General features: G+C 52.6%; 1 protein-coding gene across 1 annotated transcript in view; it reads left to right on the top strand.

Moving 5' to 3' along the window:
- Positions 1 to 4,623, top strand: part of LOC132586182 (striatin-4-like) — a 43,220-nt gene extending 38,597 nt beyond the window's left edge. The window contains exons 16-18 of the mRNA XM_060258165.1: positions 1,137 to 1,223; positions 4,063 to 4,255; positions 4,340 to 4,623. Of these exons, the coding sequence (XP_060114148.1) occupies positions 1,137 to 1,223; positions 4,063 to 4,232 (257 nt within the window). The 3' untranslated portion in view covers positions 4,233 to 4,255; positions 4,340 to 4,623. The remainder of the gene's footprint in view (positions 1 to 1,136; positions 1,224 to 4,062; positions 4,256 to 4,339) is intronic.
- The last annotated feature ends 10,805 nt before the right edge of the window (positions 4,624 to 15,428 follow it).

The following is a 15,428-nucleotide window of genomic DNA, read 5'->3' as shown; positions in this document are numbered from 1 at the left end:
GGAGATTGTGAGCCGCTCTGAGACTCTTCGGAGTGGAGGGCGGGATATAAATCCAATCTCTTCATCTACCTCACAGGGTGTCTGTTGTGGGGGAGGGAGGGAAAGGAGATTGTGAGCCGCTCTGAGACTCTTCGGAGTGGAGGGCGGGATATAAATCCAATCTCTTCATCTACCTCACAGGGTGTCTGTTGTGGGGGAGGAAGGGAAAGGAGATTGTGAGCCGCTCTGAGACTCTTCGGAGTGGAGGGCGGGATATAAATCCAATCTCTTCATCTACCTCACAGGGTGTCTGTTGTGGGGGAGGAAGGGAAAGGAGATTGTGAGCCGCTCTGAGACTCTTCGGAGTGGAGGGCGGGATATAAATCCAATCTCTTCATCTACCTCACAGGGTGTCTGTTGTGGGGGAGGAAGGGAAAGGAGATTGTGAGCCGCTCTGAGACTCTTCGGAGTGGAGGGCGGGATATAAATCCAATATCTTCATCTACCTCACAGGGTGTCTGTTGTGGGGGAGGGAGGGAAAGGAGATTGTGAGCCGCTCTGAGACTCTTCGGAGTGGAGGGCGGGATATAAATCCAATCTCTTCATCTACCTCACAGGGTGTCTGTTGTGGGGGAGGAAGGGAAAGGAGATTGTGAGCCGCTCTGAGACTCTTCGGAGTGGAGGGCGGGATATAAATCCAATCTCTTCATCTACCTCACAGGGTGTCTGTTGTGGGGGAGGAAGGGAAAGGAGATTGTGAGCCGCTCTGAGACTCTTCGGAGTGGAGGGCGGGATATAAATCCAATATCTTCATCTACCTCACAGGGTGTCTGTTGTGGGGGAGGGAGGGAAAGGAGATTGTGAGCCGCTCTGAGACTCTTCGGAGTGGAGGGCGGGATATAAATCCAATCTCTTCATCTACCTCACAGGGTGTCTGTTGTGGGGGAGGAAGGGAAAGGAGATTGTGAGCCGCTCTGAGACTCTTCGGAGTGGAGGGCGGGATATAAATCCAATCTCTTCATCTACCTCACAGGGTGTCTGTTGTGGGGGAGGAAGGTAAAGGAGATTGTGAGCCGCTCTGAGACTCTTCGGTGTGGAGGGCGGAATATAAATCCAATTTCTTCTTCTTCTTCTTCCTCTTCCTCCTCCTCATTCAGGAAAAGTTGTGCACTCCATGGTGGCTCACCTGGATGCCGTCACCTGTCTGGCCGCGGATCCCAACGGAGTCTTCCTCATGTCAGGGAGTAAGTAGGCTTCCTCTCTCTTGCTGTAAAATACCCGGGGGAAGGGGTAACACCAGACTTAAATACTTAACAACACTTTAAAGTATTAAATGTATAACGGAGAACAGTATGTGAAATAGCGAAGCCCACTCTAACAAGGGAAATTCTACTTACAAATCATGCAACAAAGTCATAGAATATAACACAGTGCAATAATCAATACAAAAGCAGGTTGTTCTTGAGAAGTCAATATCAAGCCAGCCCAAAATATCCGGTTTCGGGTAGCCTCAAACTTAGCCTAGGCTCAGCCTCGGGATAGAAGGATCATATTTCAATCCGGAGGGAGGCGATAGATGTCCCAACAGCTAGAATACATTTTTGCCCCCCTTTTGGAATGTATTTCAGGAATGGGGACATTGCTCTGTGATTTATGCAAGCTTGAAGTTTAAGGCTACCCAAAACCAGATGTTATCGATCACTGGTACGGCTTTGCTTCTTTAAGCAAAGAGAAGAACGTTGTTGGCTGAGCCACACTTTTGGACCAGCTTGATACTGACTTCTCAAGAGCAACCTGCTTTTGTATTGGCTATCACACTGTTATATTGTATTACTTTGTTGTATTATTTGTAAGCAGAACTTCCCTCGTTAGAGTGGGCTTTGCTCTTTTCCATATCGTTCTCAGTTATACATGTTTAATACTTTGAAGTGTTGTAAAGTATTTAAGTCTGGGGTTACCTCTGGGGCTTTTCTTGGATTTTACAGCCACATAATTACCCCAGGTCTCCTTTGCTTGTTGGTTTCTCTCTCGCGCACCTGGAGTTTCTTTTGCATTCAGCGAGCAGGAGCCCCTGGGCTGGATCTGTCTCCTCGTGCCGCCGGGTGGGCTCAAAATTGCACGATCCAGAGGCAAAAACAAAGAGGCAGAAAAGAGCAAAAGTCCAGGGGCATCTCTAAAAAACTCATAAAATTGAAAGCTCTTCCCGTGCTGAAAATGTTAGTTTTTACGGTGCTCCCGGATTCCTGCTCTTTTCTACTGCGACGGGTAAGCACGGCTGCATATCTTGATCCGCACAAAGGTTTGTGCGTTGAATGAATGAATCCCAGTAACAGGGTTTGGTGTCCGTATTTGTGTGGCTCCGGCTCACACATTTTTGTCTTAGCTCAGGAAAAACGGCCCCGCAGCAAACTAATTTATGCAGCAGCTCACCCCTTTAATGTCTGTCGCTCATGAAGTTGAATTTTTGCTCACAAACGGCATTTTTTTGTAGCAGGAATTCCTTTGCATATTAGGCCACCCCCCCACACACACACATGTAGCCAATCCTTCAAGAGGGGGTTAGATAAAAATATGGAGCAGAGGTCCATCAGTGGCTATTAGCCACAGCGTGTGTGTGTGTGTGCATATTGGCCATTGTGTGACACAGAGTGCTGGACTGTATGGGCCATTGGCCTGATCCAACATGGCTTATGTTCTTATATGACACAGAGTGTTGGACTGGATGGGCCACTGGCCTGATTCAACATGGCTTCTCTTATGTTCTTCTGTGACACAGAGTGTTGGACTGGATGGGCCACTGGCCTGATCCAACATGGCTTCTCTTATGTTCTTATGTGACACAGAGTGTTGGACTGGATGGGCCACTGGCCTGATCCAACATGGCTTCTCTTATGTTCTTATCCTCCAAGAATTTGCGCTTTTTTTTTTTAAGTTCCAGGAGGATTGGCCACATCATGGGGGTGTGGCCTAATATGCAAAGGAGCTTCTGCTAGAATTCCACCCCAGATGAAGCCAATCCTCCTGGAGATTACAGGACTCTTCATACAGGGCCCCCTGTAAGCTCCCGGAGGGTCGGCTACATCCGGGGTGTGTGTGTGTGTGTGGCCTAATATGCAAAGGAGTTCCTGCTACAAAAAACGGTCCTACTCCCAGGACTCCACAGCTTTGAGGGAGTATTCCTGGTGAGCGTTGGAAATTGCCAAAAAACCCACAAACCCTTCTTCATTCAGAGTTTTATGGATGCTGTCGGCTGCCAAAAAGACAAATCAGTGGTTTCTAGATCAAATCAACTGTGAATTCTCCCCTTGGAGCTAAAAATGACGAAACTTCGGTATTGTACTTGAGTCCCAGGAGTCACTGGAAAAGAGAACAGCGTTAGGACAAGTTGAAGGAAAAGAGGAAGACCCAATAGATCAGGGGTGGCCAACGGTAGCTCTCCAGATGTTTTTTGCCTACAACTCCCATCAGCCCCAGCCGTTGGCCATGCTGGCTGGTGCTGATGGGAGTTGTAGGCAAAAAAACATCTGGAGAGCTACCGTTGGCCACCCCTGCAATAGATCGATGGGCTGCACCCCGGGAGCCCTGTCCGTCCTTTTGCAAGACCTGAGCAAGGCCGTCCACAAGCAGATATTTTGGAGGATATTTATTCATAGGGTTTCCTTCCCTAAGTTTGGTGAGTGGTTAAGTGTGCGGAGTCTTATCTGGGAGAACTGGGTTTGATTCCCCACTCCTCCACTTGCACCTGCTGGAATGGCCTTGGGTCAGCCATAGCTCTGGCAGAGGTTGTCCTTGAAAGGGCAGCTGCTGTGAGAGCCCTCTCCAGCCCCACCCACCTCACAGGGTGTCTGTTGTGGGGGAGGAAGGGAAAGGAGATTGTGAGCCGCTCTGAGACTCTTCGGAGTGGAGGGCGGGATATAAATCCAATATCTTCCTCTTCTAAGTCGGAAGCAACTTGACCAGCCCCCAACACGCACGCTCGCTTCTCTTCCAGCAGGCTGAGTCCTTTTTTTGGGGAAGTGCCCTCTGCACTTAACCCCTCACGGCCCTCTCCTCCCTTCCTTCCTTCCTTCCTCTCCTCTTAAGGCCACGACTGCTCCCTGCGCCTCTGGAACCTCGACAACAAGACCTGCATGCAGGAGATCACGGCGCACCGCAAGAAGCACGAGGAGGCCATCCACGACGTGGCCTTCCACCCCAGCAAGGCCCTGATTGCCAGCGCGGGGGCCGACGCCCTGGCCAAGGTCTTCATATGAAAAGGGGGCCGTGCGGCCTGCAGGTGAGGCAGGTTCTTCAGTGCGTCGTCGTCCAGGGAGTCCCGGGCGTCCCTCACGGTTTCTCTTTCGCCCTCTTCTCCCTGCAGGTGCGTCGCCAGGACTCCTCTCTCTTCTTCTCTGGCCCAGCCAGTGGTGCTAACGCTTCCCTTCTCTGCCATGGGCGCCTCACTCCGCCTCCCTCTGAGCTCAGGCCTGACCCCTGCTGGGCAGCGGCGGCTAGGACAGGGCGAAAGGCCGCTCTCCTTCCTAGACCTCGGGCTCGCCTTTCTTCGACCAGCACTGAAAACATTTTCCGCTCGTTTCAAGGTCGCCTGGTTTTTATTTCTCAGCTGGGGGGGGGGTACCGGAGTGGAAGCGTCCTCCCGGACTGTTGTTGCAGGGAGGGAGGGAGGAACACGGCCTGGGATATTCGGGGAGATTTCGCGGTGGACTTCCGGAACCCTTGCTTGCACGCGCTGCCTCGGGCAAAGACGTTGGAAACCCCCGTGTTTTTACCGCCTCTTGGGCCTGTGACTGTTTTGTATTTTTGAAATAACCCGATTTCAGATGTTTGGGAAGGGGGAGGGGGGGCGTAGCCCGGCGCACAGCTCCCGTCAAGCCGCATTCTGGAACTCTTTTGTCTCCGGGCAGAAGTCCCTCACCTGAGCCAAAGGAGGGGTGAAATGTGAGCAGAACCGCCCTCGCCCATCCTCAGAACCAGCAGACTGCGACTACCAAGGGTTTCAAGTGGGTGGAGCCTGCCTGGATTTCTTGGGGGTGACGGGCTATCCAGTGGTGGCACTTCGGAGGTCAAAGGGCTGCCGTGTCCTTTCCTTGTTTTCCCTCCACTGTCCCTCCCCCTCCCCACTACATCTTCGGCCCACTCCTAATGCACCCCTCTTGAGGATTCTGTCTCCTCCCCCAGCTAATCCCTGCCGCGTGGGTGACCAAGAGAAATGGGAGGAGTGTGTTCCGATCCCTCCTCTCTACTTCCGGCTGTCTTCTAATCCCTCCCTTCTGCTTCCGGCTGTCTTCCGACCGGTAGCCCGGTAAAGGAGGGGGGCAGGGAGCAGCGTGGACGTCTTCCTACTTGCTGACGGCTGGCAGGAAAAGGGCAGAGAATCTGGGAAGGGGTTGGATGCAGGGCGGGAGCCAGAAACATCAGGCCGAAATAGTTCCTGGAGAAACTTTTTTTTGGGGGGGGGTGGATTTTACACGCACACAAGGACTCGTCCTGGCCTGTTTCTGTTGGGGCAGAATGCTTCCGGGGGGGGGGGGGCGGGCAGTAAGAATTCCGTCCCTATTCTTATTTCCAGGGGATTTGTGCCCAGAAAAAGGGGAAGGGAAGAAAGGCAGTCCGATCTCAGCTTGTTCAGGTGGTGGCTTGGCGGAGGCAGGAATGACTGCCCCCCCCCCACACACACACACACCACGTGGTTTACCCCACACACACACACACCACGTGGTTTACACAGTAGGGAAACCTTGGGGGGGGGGGGAGCGGCTGGCTTCTCCCCTCTCAACCCATCGATCACCTAAGTCCTTCCTGATTCCGGGCCTCCCTCTGGGTCCCCCCCCATCACAGCAATAAATCTCTCTGTCCCCGTCTGTCCACAGCCCTGCTCCCTGGACTCCTGAATTGCTGACTCCCGCAGGCGTTGGGCTGTGCAGTTAACTCTCCCTTAGCCAGAGGCAAGGAAAGGAACGGATCCAACTCAGACCGTGCAAGGAAAGGTGCCTCGCCTGACATTAGGATGTAGCCAAAAAGCTTCATAGCTGGCCGGACGTCCCGAAGGCAAGGCAGGGGGTGAGGGTTAGAGCGACAGCCGTGGAGGGTTGCCCCTGCTCTTGAATTCTTCCTCCTGCCAAGGGTGCAACTGAACTCCTGCGGCTTACCGGACGTTTTTTTCAAAAAGGCTCGCTGAATTGGGAAGCTGAGCACACATGGGTTTGATGGCCAACGTGCTGTTCTGCGTGTATTAGCTGAAGATAAGAGCTCCCGTCCTCTCTTGGGGAAAGGCCTCTTACTCATCCTAAACAGCGAGGTGGGAATGCTGCGAGGAGGCCCGGTTCCGTCGTCCTCGAGGCCTCGCCCTTCGGCTGGTCGGCATGGCCCTCACAGGCTGAAAGAGGGATGCAGGCAGAGAGCTGGGAATGGGGTTGTCCCACACCGGGGATGCCAAACGTCTCGAGCTTCTGCCCTGCTGGCCAGGTGACTCTTTGGGGCCATTCTGGTGGAACCTGTAAGAGGAGGGGAGCAGGACCGGTGAGCGTGTGTGTGTGTGGGGGGGGGGGGCGGAGGAAGCCCCACAGCATGCCATCCTCACGAAAAGCTGAGCAGTTGCGTGACAAATCAAGTGGAGGCAGCTTGCAAAGACGGTAGCTGCCGCCGCTGCTTCTTACCCTTGCCAGGTGAGCTTCCTGTTGTTGTTTTTTAAAAGCCGAGCTTGGGTCCCGTCTCCCTTTGCCGGCACCTTCTTTTCCTCTCCTGCTCCCCTTCCCCCCCCCCCTTTTTGGGCTTTGCCGCCTGAGGCAAAAAGACCTTCTTTTGTACATTTTGTATAGTAGGTGGAATCAGATTTGCAAAACAACACCCCCCCCCCTTCCCGGACACCCAAAGGGCTGTTGCTGAAGTACTCACAATCACGTTTATCACTGTGTGATAGTTTCTACGAGCCATGGATTGCTTTTTTCCTTTCTCTTTTTAAAACGGGGCTGAGCAGAGTTAAAGCAGGGGGTGGGGGGCGAGGCGGGGAGAGAGTGAGAGAGACCGCCCTCGTTTCGGCTCGTTTGGGAGTACCCTAGGACTCTCCCGGCTTCTCTCCTTCCCCCTTTCCGCCACTCCCAACTCTCGGGGCTCACACACAGCCCAGACCACTAAGCCACTCCTCAAAACTTCAGCCTAACCCCTCCACTCTCCCCCCCCCCATGTTCCCCTCCATATTTGTGTGCCGTATTTATCCTGACTAAAGAGCACTCTTTGCCTTTAAAAGAAACAAAAAACCAACAAAAAGCCGGTTAGCTTTTTAATGTATATTTATTTGAGCTTCCTATCTCCCCCCCTCCTCCTCTCTCTCTATTTTATTTTTTGTCCTGTTTAATCACAAGACTGAACTGTATGTTGAAGGGGGGAATTTGGGGGGAGAACTGTCTAATAATAACAATTAAACGAGAATCCTTTGGCGTAAGAGTTGGACGCCGGCAGTATTGAACCGTCCGAGCGGTGGATCGGAGCAAGAGCGAATGGAAGTGCTTCTCTGGGGGGGTGTCTTGGGGTATCTGGCGGCGGGAGGTGAGGGGGCAGCAGCTAGGCGGCTTTGTGCCGCACACTCCCCCCCCCCCCAAGTTGGTGGTGAGAGGGACGTGTTACGGCTGGGAAATCATGGGCTTTGGGTTTGGTGGCCGGTTTATTTTGTTTTCTCAGTGGGGAAACTTGGGCACATTGATTTCAAATGGCTCCCGGGTTGCCGGTAGGGAGGACGGTGCATCTGTTTTGCAGCGAGGGGTTGCAGGACGTACGAACGGGAAGCTTTGATTTGGGGGAGGGGGAGCTGGCTGCACGCTCACTGGGGGTGGAGGGATGTTGCGCGCTAATTGTGGTTTTCTTACATTCATCCCTGCTTTTGTTTAAAAGAGGAGGGCAAGGGGTGTGTGTGTGACAGAGAACATGAGAACATAAGAGGAGCCATGTTGGATCAGGCCAGTGGCCCATCCAGTCCAACACTCTGTGTCACATAAGAACATAAGAGGAGCCATGTTGGATCAGGCCAGTGGCCCATCCAGTCCAACACTCTGTGTCACATAAGAACAGAAGAGGAGCCATGCTGGATCAGCCCAGTGGCCCATCCAGTCCAGCACTCTGTGTCACATAAGAACATAAGAGAAGCCATGTTGGATCAGGCCAGTGGCCCATCCAGTCCAACACTCTGTGTCACATAAGAACATAAGAGGAGCCATGTTGGATCAGGCCAGTGGCCCATCCAGTCCAACACTCTGTGTCACATAAGAACAGAAGAGGAGCCATGCTGGATCAGCCCAATGGCCCATCCAGTCCAGCACTCTGTGTCACATAAGAACATAAGAGAAGCCATGTTGGATCAGGCCAGTGGCCCATCCAGTCCAGCACTCTGTGTCACATAAGAACATAAGAGGAGCCATGTTGGATCAGGCCAGTGGCCCATCCAGTCCAACACTCTGTGTCACATAAGAACAGAAGAGGAGCCATGCTGGATCAGCCCAATGGCCCATCCAGTCCAACACTCTGTGTCACATAAGAACATAAGAGAAGCCATGTTGGATCAGCCCAATGGCCCATCCAGTCCAGCACTCTGTGTCACATAAGAACATAAGAGGAGCCATGTTGGATCAGGCCAGTGGCCCATCCAGTCCAACACTCTGTGTCACATAAGAACATAAGAGGAGCCATGTTGGATCAGCCCAATGGCCCATCCAGTCCAACACTCTGTGTCACATAAGAACATAAGAGAAGCCATGTTGGATCAGGCCACTAGCCCATCCAGTCCAACACTCTGTGTCACAGAAGAACATAAGAGAAGCCATGTTGGATCAGCCCAATGGCCCATCCAGTCCAACACTCTGTGTCACATAAGAACATAAGAGAAGCCATGTTGGATCAGCCCAATGGCCCATCCAGTCCAGCACTCTGTGTCACATAAGAACATAAGAGAAGCCATGTTGGATCAGCCCAATGGCCCATCCAGTCCAACACTCTGTGTCACATAAGAACATAAGAGAAGCCATGTTGGATCAGCCCAATGGCCCATCCAGTCCAGCACTCTGTGTCACATAAGAACATAAGAGAAGCCATGTTGGATCAGCCCAATGGCCCATCCAGTCCAACACTCTGTGTCACACAGTGGCCAAAAAACTCCAAGTGCTATCAGGAGGTCCACCAGTGGGGCCAGGACACTAGAAGCCCTCCCACTATGCCCCCCAAGCCCCCAGAATACAGAGCATCACTGCTCCAGACAGAGTTCCAACAATATACTATGGTTAATAGCCACTGATGGACCTCTGGTCCATATGCTTATCCAATCCCCTTTTGAAGCTGGCTATGCTTGTAGCCGCCACCACCTCCTGCGGCAGTGAATCCCACGTGTTAATCACCCGTTGGGCGAAGAAGGACTTCCTTTTATCTGTTTTAACCCGACTGCTCAGCAATTTCCTTGCGTGCCCACGAGTTCTCGTATTGAGAGAAAGGGAGAAAAGGACTTCTTTCTCTACTTTCTCCATCCCATGCATCATCTTGTCAACCTCTATCACGTCACCCCCGCAGTCGATGTTTCTCCGAGCTAAAGAGCCCCAAGCGTTTTAACCTTCCTTCATAGGGAAAGTGTTCCTGAGAGAGAGAGAGAGAGAGACTAAACCAGCAGTATTTTTTGCTTGTGACCCATAACATAGTAGAAAGTTTTGTGTATGCACCTGTGGAGAGCCAGTTTGGTGTAGTGGTTAAGTGTGCGGACTCTCATCTGGGAGAACCGGGTTTGATTCCCCACTCCTCCACTTGCACCTGCTAGCATGGCCTTGGGTCAGCCATAGCTCTGGCAGAGGTTGTCCTTGAAAGGGCAGCTGCTGGAATGGCCTTGGGTCAGCCATAGCTCTGGCAGAGGTTGTCCTTGAAAGGGCAGCTGCTGGAATGGCCTTGGGTCAGCCATAGCTCTGGCAGAGGTTGTCCTTGAAAGGGCAGCTGCTGTGAGAGCCCTCTCCAGCCCCACCCACCTCACAGGGTGACTGTTGTGGGGGAGGAAGGGAAAGGAGATTGTGAGCCGCTCTGAGACTCTTCGGAGTGGAGGGCGGGATATAAATCCAATATCATCTTCTTCTTCTTGTTCTCTCCTGGTCTGCACAAGGGGGTATGTCTCGAACAACAGGCATTGAGTTTTCCCCTCCCCTCCCCCCCAAAAAAAATTCTCTGCTGTCCTGATACTGTGGGCCGCCTGTGTTCCAAAGACAGGCACCTGAGACCAATCGCGGCTGTTCCACCATGACACTCCCCCCCCCCCCCCCAGTCAAGCACACAGGGCACAGTCCCCAGAGGAACAGAACAGAATGGCATGCAAATAGACGAAAGCTGGTGGGGCCGGCGGATGTCTGGGAAATCCCTCCCCTGCTTGTAGCACTTGGGGTCAGGGGAACTTGGTCTTCGGGTTTTTCCCCCTCCCCCTCCTTCTTAAGTAGTTTTGCTTCTCACCATTTCAGTCCTAGTCAAGCTCCCAGGTGGCCGTAGGGTTTTCACAGCCAGGGGCCTTCAGAGGTGGTTTGCCCGTCTGGTGTCACGGGTTAGTGCGCAGACTCTTACCTGGGAAGAACCGGGTTTGATTCCTCCACTTGCAGCTGCTGGAATGGCCTTGGGGCAGCCATAGCTCTGGCAGAGGTTGTCCTTGAAAGGGCAGCTTCTGGGAGGGCTCTCTCAGCCCCACCCACCCCACAGGTTGTCTGTTGTGGGGGAAGAGGATAAAGGAGATTGTAAGCCCCTCTGAGACTCTGGTTCAGAGAGAAAGGCAGGGTATAAAACTGTCATCTTCTCTGCCACCACCCCCTTCCCTTCCTCAATGGGCTCCCGCCCCAATATTAACTGGGGCTGAATTTGCTTAGCTTCCAGGATCTGATGGGATCAGGCTAGCCAGGGCTATCAGGCTATTCAGGAAGGGGGGTGCTTAATACACTTGCAGATGGCTTCTTCATGGAGGGGAGGGGGTGGAATCAAAGGATTGTTTAGACCACCCCTTCCTCAGGCAAGTGTGCTGTTTTTCTTAGCTTTTGCGATAAGCCTGCAGTTAAAAGTCAGTTGCGGAAAGAAGACCTAGAGTGGGGGGAAAAGAGAGCATAAGAGCCAAGGTAGATTTTCCTAACCTTTCCCTTTGCTGGTTTTATGAGGACTGTTATTCCCCACTTTTGTTTTTTAAAAAGTCTCCTAAAGTTGGCTGAACTGAAGGATCTCTGTGAGGGGTCTGGAATAAACAGTTTAGAAGGCTGGTGTCCCCCTTCCCCTATTGGACTTTAAAGTAGCACAGAAATGAGCTAGTGCTCCACAAGGTCTGCTGTTGAACCCCAGCCCATGGTTTACTGTGAACTTTCCCAGGTAATTATAAAAGAGCAAGAGTCCTGCAGCCACATAGAATAAAAATCAGATTTTACACCACACCTTTATTAAAAATCTTAATTGTTTACACAGAAAGATAAAATACGTCTGTGTGCACTGTGTAACATGACCATGCTAGAAGGAGGCTTTTTAAAAAACAAAAGCTGGGAATAACAGTCCTCATGAAACCAGCATAGGGAAAGGTTAGGAAATTCCCCCTTGGCTCTTGCGCTCTCTTTCCCCCCCCGCTCTAGGTCTTCTTTCCCCAACTAATTTTAACTGCTTCGGGGGCCTATGTCGCCCCCCACCCCACCGCTGATGCGCCATCTCTCAAGCTGTTTTGGGTCCCCTCTTGGATTATTTTTACAAGTCCCCCCCCCCAGGCACATCAGAAACCGCCCTCCATGTGCTCCTTCCATGAGTGGGGTCGAGCAGGAAGCGGGTGCCCTGCTTCTGTCTGCCATCTTTGACATGCCTCCGTTTTTGCCCAGTTCCAAAGGTCGGCTTCTGTCCCCACTTCTCTTCTCCCGGCTCTCGCCGCTTGCCTTGCCTTCTTCTCCAAGCCGAACCCCTGACAGTGGAGAGCAGCTGACTGAAATTCTCAGGGCCGGGGAGGCTGCCGGGGGAAGCACCTGCAGGGGCCTGGCTTTGGAACAAGGGCGTTCTTGTGCCGGAGAGACAACAGGGCTCTCTGTCTGTCATGTGACACGGAGGATGCGGGCCTCAGATCTGCTCCCAGAGGCCTCCTGTACGGCTGTGTGTCGCAGCTTCCTACCCAGGATTGAGGGAACCCCTGCCACTGATGTTGAAGCTCCGAGACGAAGACGACTGCAGATTTATACCCCGCCTTTCTCTCTGAATCAAGAGACTCGGAGTGGCTCACAATCTCCTCTATCTTCTCCCCCCCACGACAGGCACCCTGTGAGGCGGGTGGGGCTGAGAGGGCTCTCCCAGCAGCTGCCCTTTCAAGGACAACCTCTGCCAGAGCTATGGCTGACCCAAGGCCATTCCAGCAGGTGCGAGTGGAGAAGTGGGGAATCAAACCCGGTTCTCCCAGATGAGAGTCTGCCCTTTCAAGGACAACCTCTGCCACAGCTCTGGCTGGCCCAAGGCCATTCCAGCAGCTGCAAGTGGAGGAGTGGGGAATGAAACCCGGTTCTCCCAGATGAGAGTCTGCCCTTTCAAGGACAACCTCTGCCAGAGCTCTGGCTGACCCAAGGCCATTCCAGCAGGTGCGAGTGGAGGAGTGGGGAATGAAACCCCGTTCTCCCAGATGAGAGTCTGCCCTTTCAAGGACAACCTCTGCCACAGCTCTGGCTGACCCAAGGCCATTCCAGCAGGTGCGAGTGGAGAAGTGGGGAATCAAACCCGGTTCTCCCAGATGAGAGTCTGCCCTTTCAAGGACAACCTCTGCCAGAGCTCTGGCTGACCCAAGGCCATTCCAGCAGCTGCCAGGGGAGGAGTGGGGAATCAAACCCGGTTCTCCCAGATGAGAGTCTGCACACTTAACCGCTGCACCAAACTGGCTAGCTTCTCCTATGTAGAAGCTTCGTATCGATTTCGTGTGCCCCGATGCGGCTTTCAACAGCTCATGAGAGTGGGGGTTATCTTTGTGTTACGTTCCTCTTCAAGGCTGGGAGGCTTCAGTCGTACCACAGAAACGGAGCTCAGTTGCCTCAGCCTTTTGGTTTCAAGTTTCTAGTCCCTAAAGGGGGGGTCTTTCTGTGTGTTTTCGCCATGCACCGCAAAATACAGGCGCATCTGTCCTCTCAGTTTGCTGAGGTTCAATTGTGGGTAACGTCTGCTCTAAACCTGCATACAGGACGGCACACCTAACCCTGTTTAGGCCTGTTCCGAGTGCGAGACCTTGCCTTTCTCCTTTGTCTCGGTCCAGCTGGTTTTGTCTGGCCGCTGACAGTAAGAAGAGCCCCTAAAAGCTGCCATGTCCCCCTTCCAAGTCTCCAAATAGCCATACCATACCTTAACTACGCCGTGGCAGTGGCCTTTTGCACATGTCACTAGGAGCAGCCGTGGCTCAGTGGAAGAGCCCTTGCTTGGCGTGCAGAGGGTCCCTGGCGTCTCCAGTTCAAAAGGCCCACGGCAGCTGTTGAGGTGGAAGGCCTCAGCTTGAGACCCTGGAGAGCTGCTGCCAATCCCAAGTAGACAAGACTGACACCGGTGGACCCAGGGTCTGCTAGTACAGGAGACCGCTTGAAGCAGGCTGAGCGACTGGAATCGAGGGACAAGCTTTGGAGGAGGGACAAGCCGGGTGGTGCGAATGAGGAACCGCCAAGGTGAGAATTCTTGCAGGAAGAGCAGCCTGAAGGGGGAGCGCAGTCCCTCTGTTTTGCATGGGCCGGGATTCTTTGGACAGCCCTCCCAACCTGTCCACCTTTTTTGGGGGGGAGGGGAAGGGAATCTTTCTCCTAGTAATATTAATGTCCCCCCTCCCCATGCATGAAGCCTGCGTTTTCTGAGTGGGAATAACTCCCCATGGAGGGAGCAGGGATGACCCCACCCTTTTCAGTAAGACGGGTGGGGAACCTTTTTTCTGCCAAGGGCCATATGGATATTTACAACATCATTCGTGGGCCATAACAAATGATTAAACTTAAAAAACAGTGCTCCACCGAGGGAGAATGATTCAGGCCGGCAAAATTAGTGCAAATTGTTTTTCTATTTGATGTGGGGAGAGCCTAATCTGGCATGTGCACACACACAGACAGACACGCGCACGAACACACGCGCAGCCCGCCTCCTTAGGCAAATGCGAAGGTCCAGGGCTTTTTTGTAGAAAAAGGCCAGCAGGAACTCAGTAGCATATTAGACCACATCCCCTAATATTAGCATATTAGGCCACACCCTCTGGGATAATCAAGTGCGAACGGAACTGTGACAGTAGCTTTTGCAGGCCCTGCAGCAATTCTGACCAGCTGGCCAGGCCCCAGGGAGGCTGCCACGTGGCTCGGTTTGGTCCAGCAATCCCTGAGGGCCACACCAAGTGACCTTGAGGGCCACATACAGCCCTCGAGACAGAGGTTCCCCACCCCTGCAGTAAGACATCTGCCCTTGATTTTCCACAATATTGTTTTTAAAATGATCATATCCCCTCTTGTCTCCTTACTTTTCAGGCTTCAGGCGGGGCTCACATTGCTAAAAATGAGTCTGACTTTTAAATGATTTTTTTCCCCTCGGGGTGGACCTGGAAACCATTTTAGCGCCATCCAGCTAGTGCCCCGATACTCCTAAACCGAGGAGGATTAAGATTTAAACGGTTCTGCCGATAGGCGCAGAGTGGTAAAGCTGCAGTACTGCAGTCCTAAGCTCTGCTCACGACCTGAGTTTGATCCCGGCAGAAGCTAAGTTCAGGTAGCCGGCTCCAGGTTGACTCAGCCTTCCATCCTTCTGAGGTCGGTCAAAGGAGTCCCCAACTTGCTGGGGGGAAAGTGGAGATGACTGGGGAAGGCAATGGCAAACACCCTGTAAAAAAGTCTGCTTTGAAAACGTCGTGATGCGACGTCACCCCAGAGCTGGAAATGACTTGGTGCTTGCACTACCTTTTTACCAGTAGGTGGCACTTCTGCCTTTGGAGCAAGTGTAGAGAGGATCTACCCCCAACCCTTTCTAATCCTCAAACTCTTAAGATGTCTTCACTGAAGAATAGATCCAGGTGGGCAGCTGTGTTGGTCTGAAGCAGTAGAACAAAGTAGGAGTCAAGTGCACCTTTAAGACCAACAGTTTTAGGCAGAATGTAAGCTTTCGTGTGCTAGAAGCATACTTCATCAGAAGAAGATGATATTGGATTCATATCCTGCCCTCCACTCCGAATCTCAGAGCAGCTCACAATCTCCTTTATCTGTCTCCCCCACAACAGACACCCTGTGAGGTGGGTGGGGCTGAGAGGGCTCTCACAGCAGCTGCACTTTCAAGGACAACCTCTGCCAGAGCTGTGGCTGACCCGAGGCCATTCCAGCAGCTGCAAGTGGAGGAGTGGGGAATAAAACCCTGTTCTCTCAAATAAGAGTCCGCACACCACTTCACCAAACTGGCTCTACACCAAGTATAATATTGTCCATAATAATCAGACAATAGTA

The sequence above is a fragment of the Heteronotia binoei genome, chromosome 17, assembly GCF_032191835.1.
Source record: "Heteronotia binoei isolate CCM8104 ecotype False Entrance Well chromosome 17, APGP_CSIRO_Hbin_v1, whole genome shotgun sequence".
Classification (NCBI taxonomy): Eukaryota; Metazoa; Chordata; class Lepidosauria; order Squamata; family Gekkonidae; genus Heteronotia; species Heteronotia binoei.
This window is presented reverse-complemented; position numbering and strand designations above follow the sequence as displayed.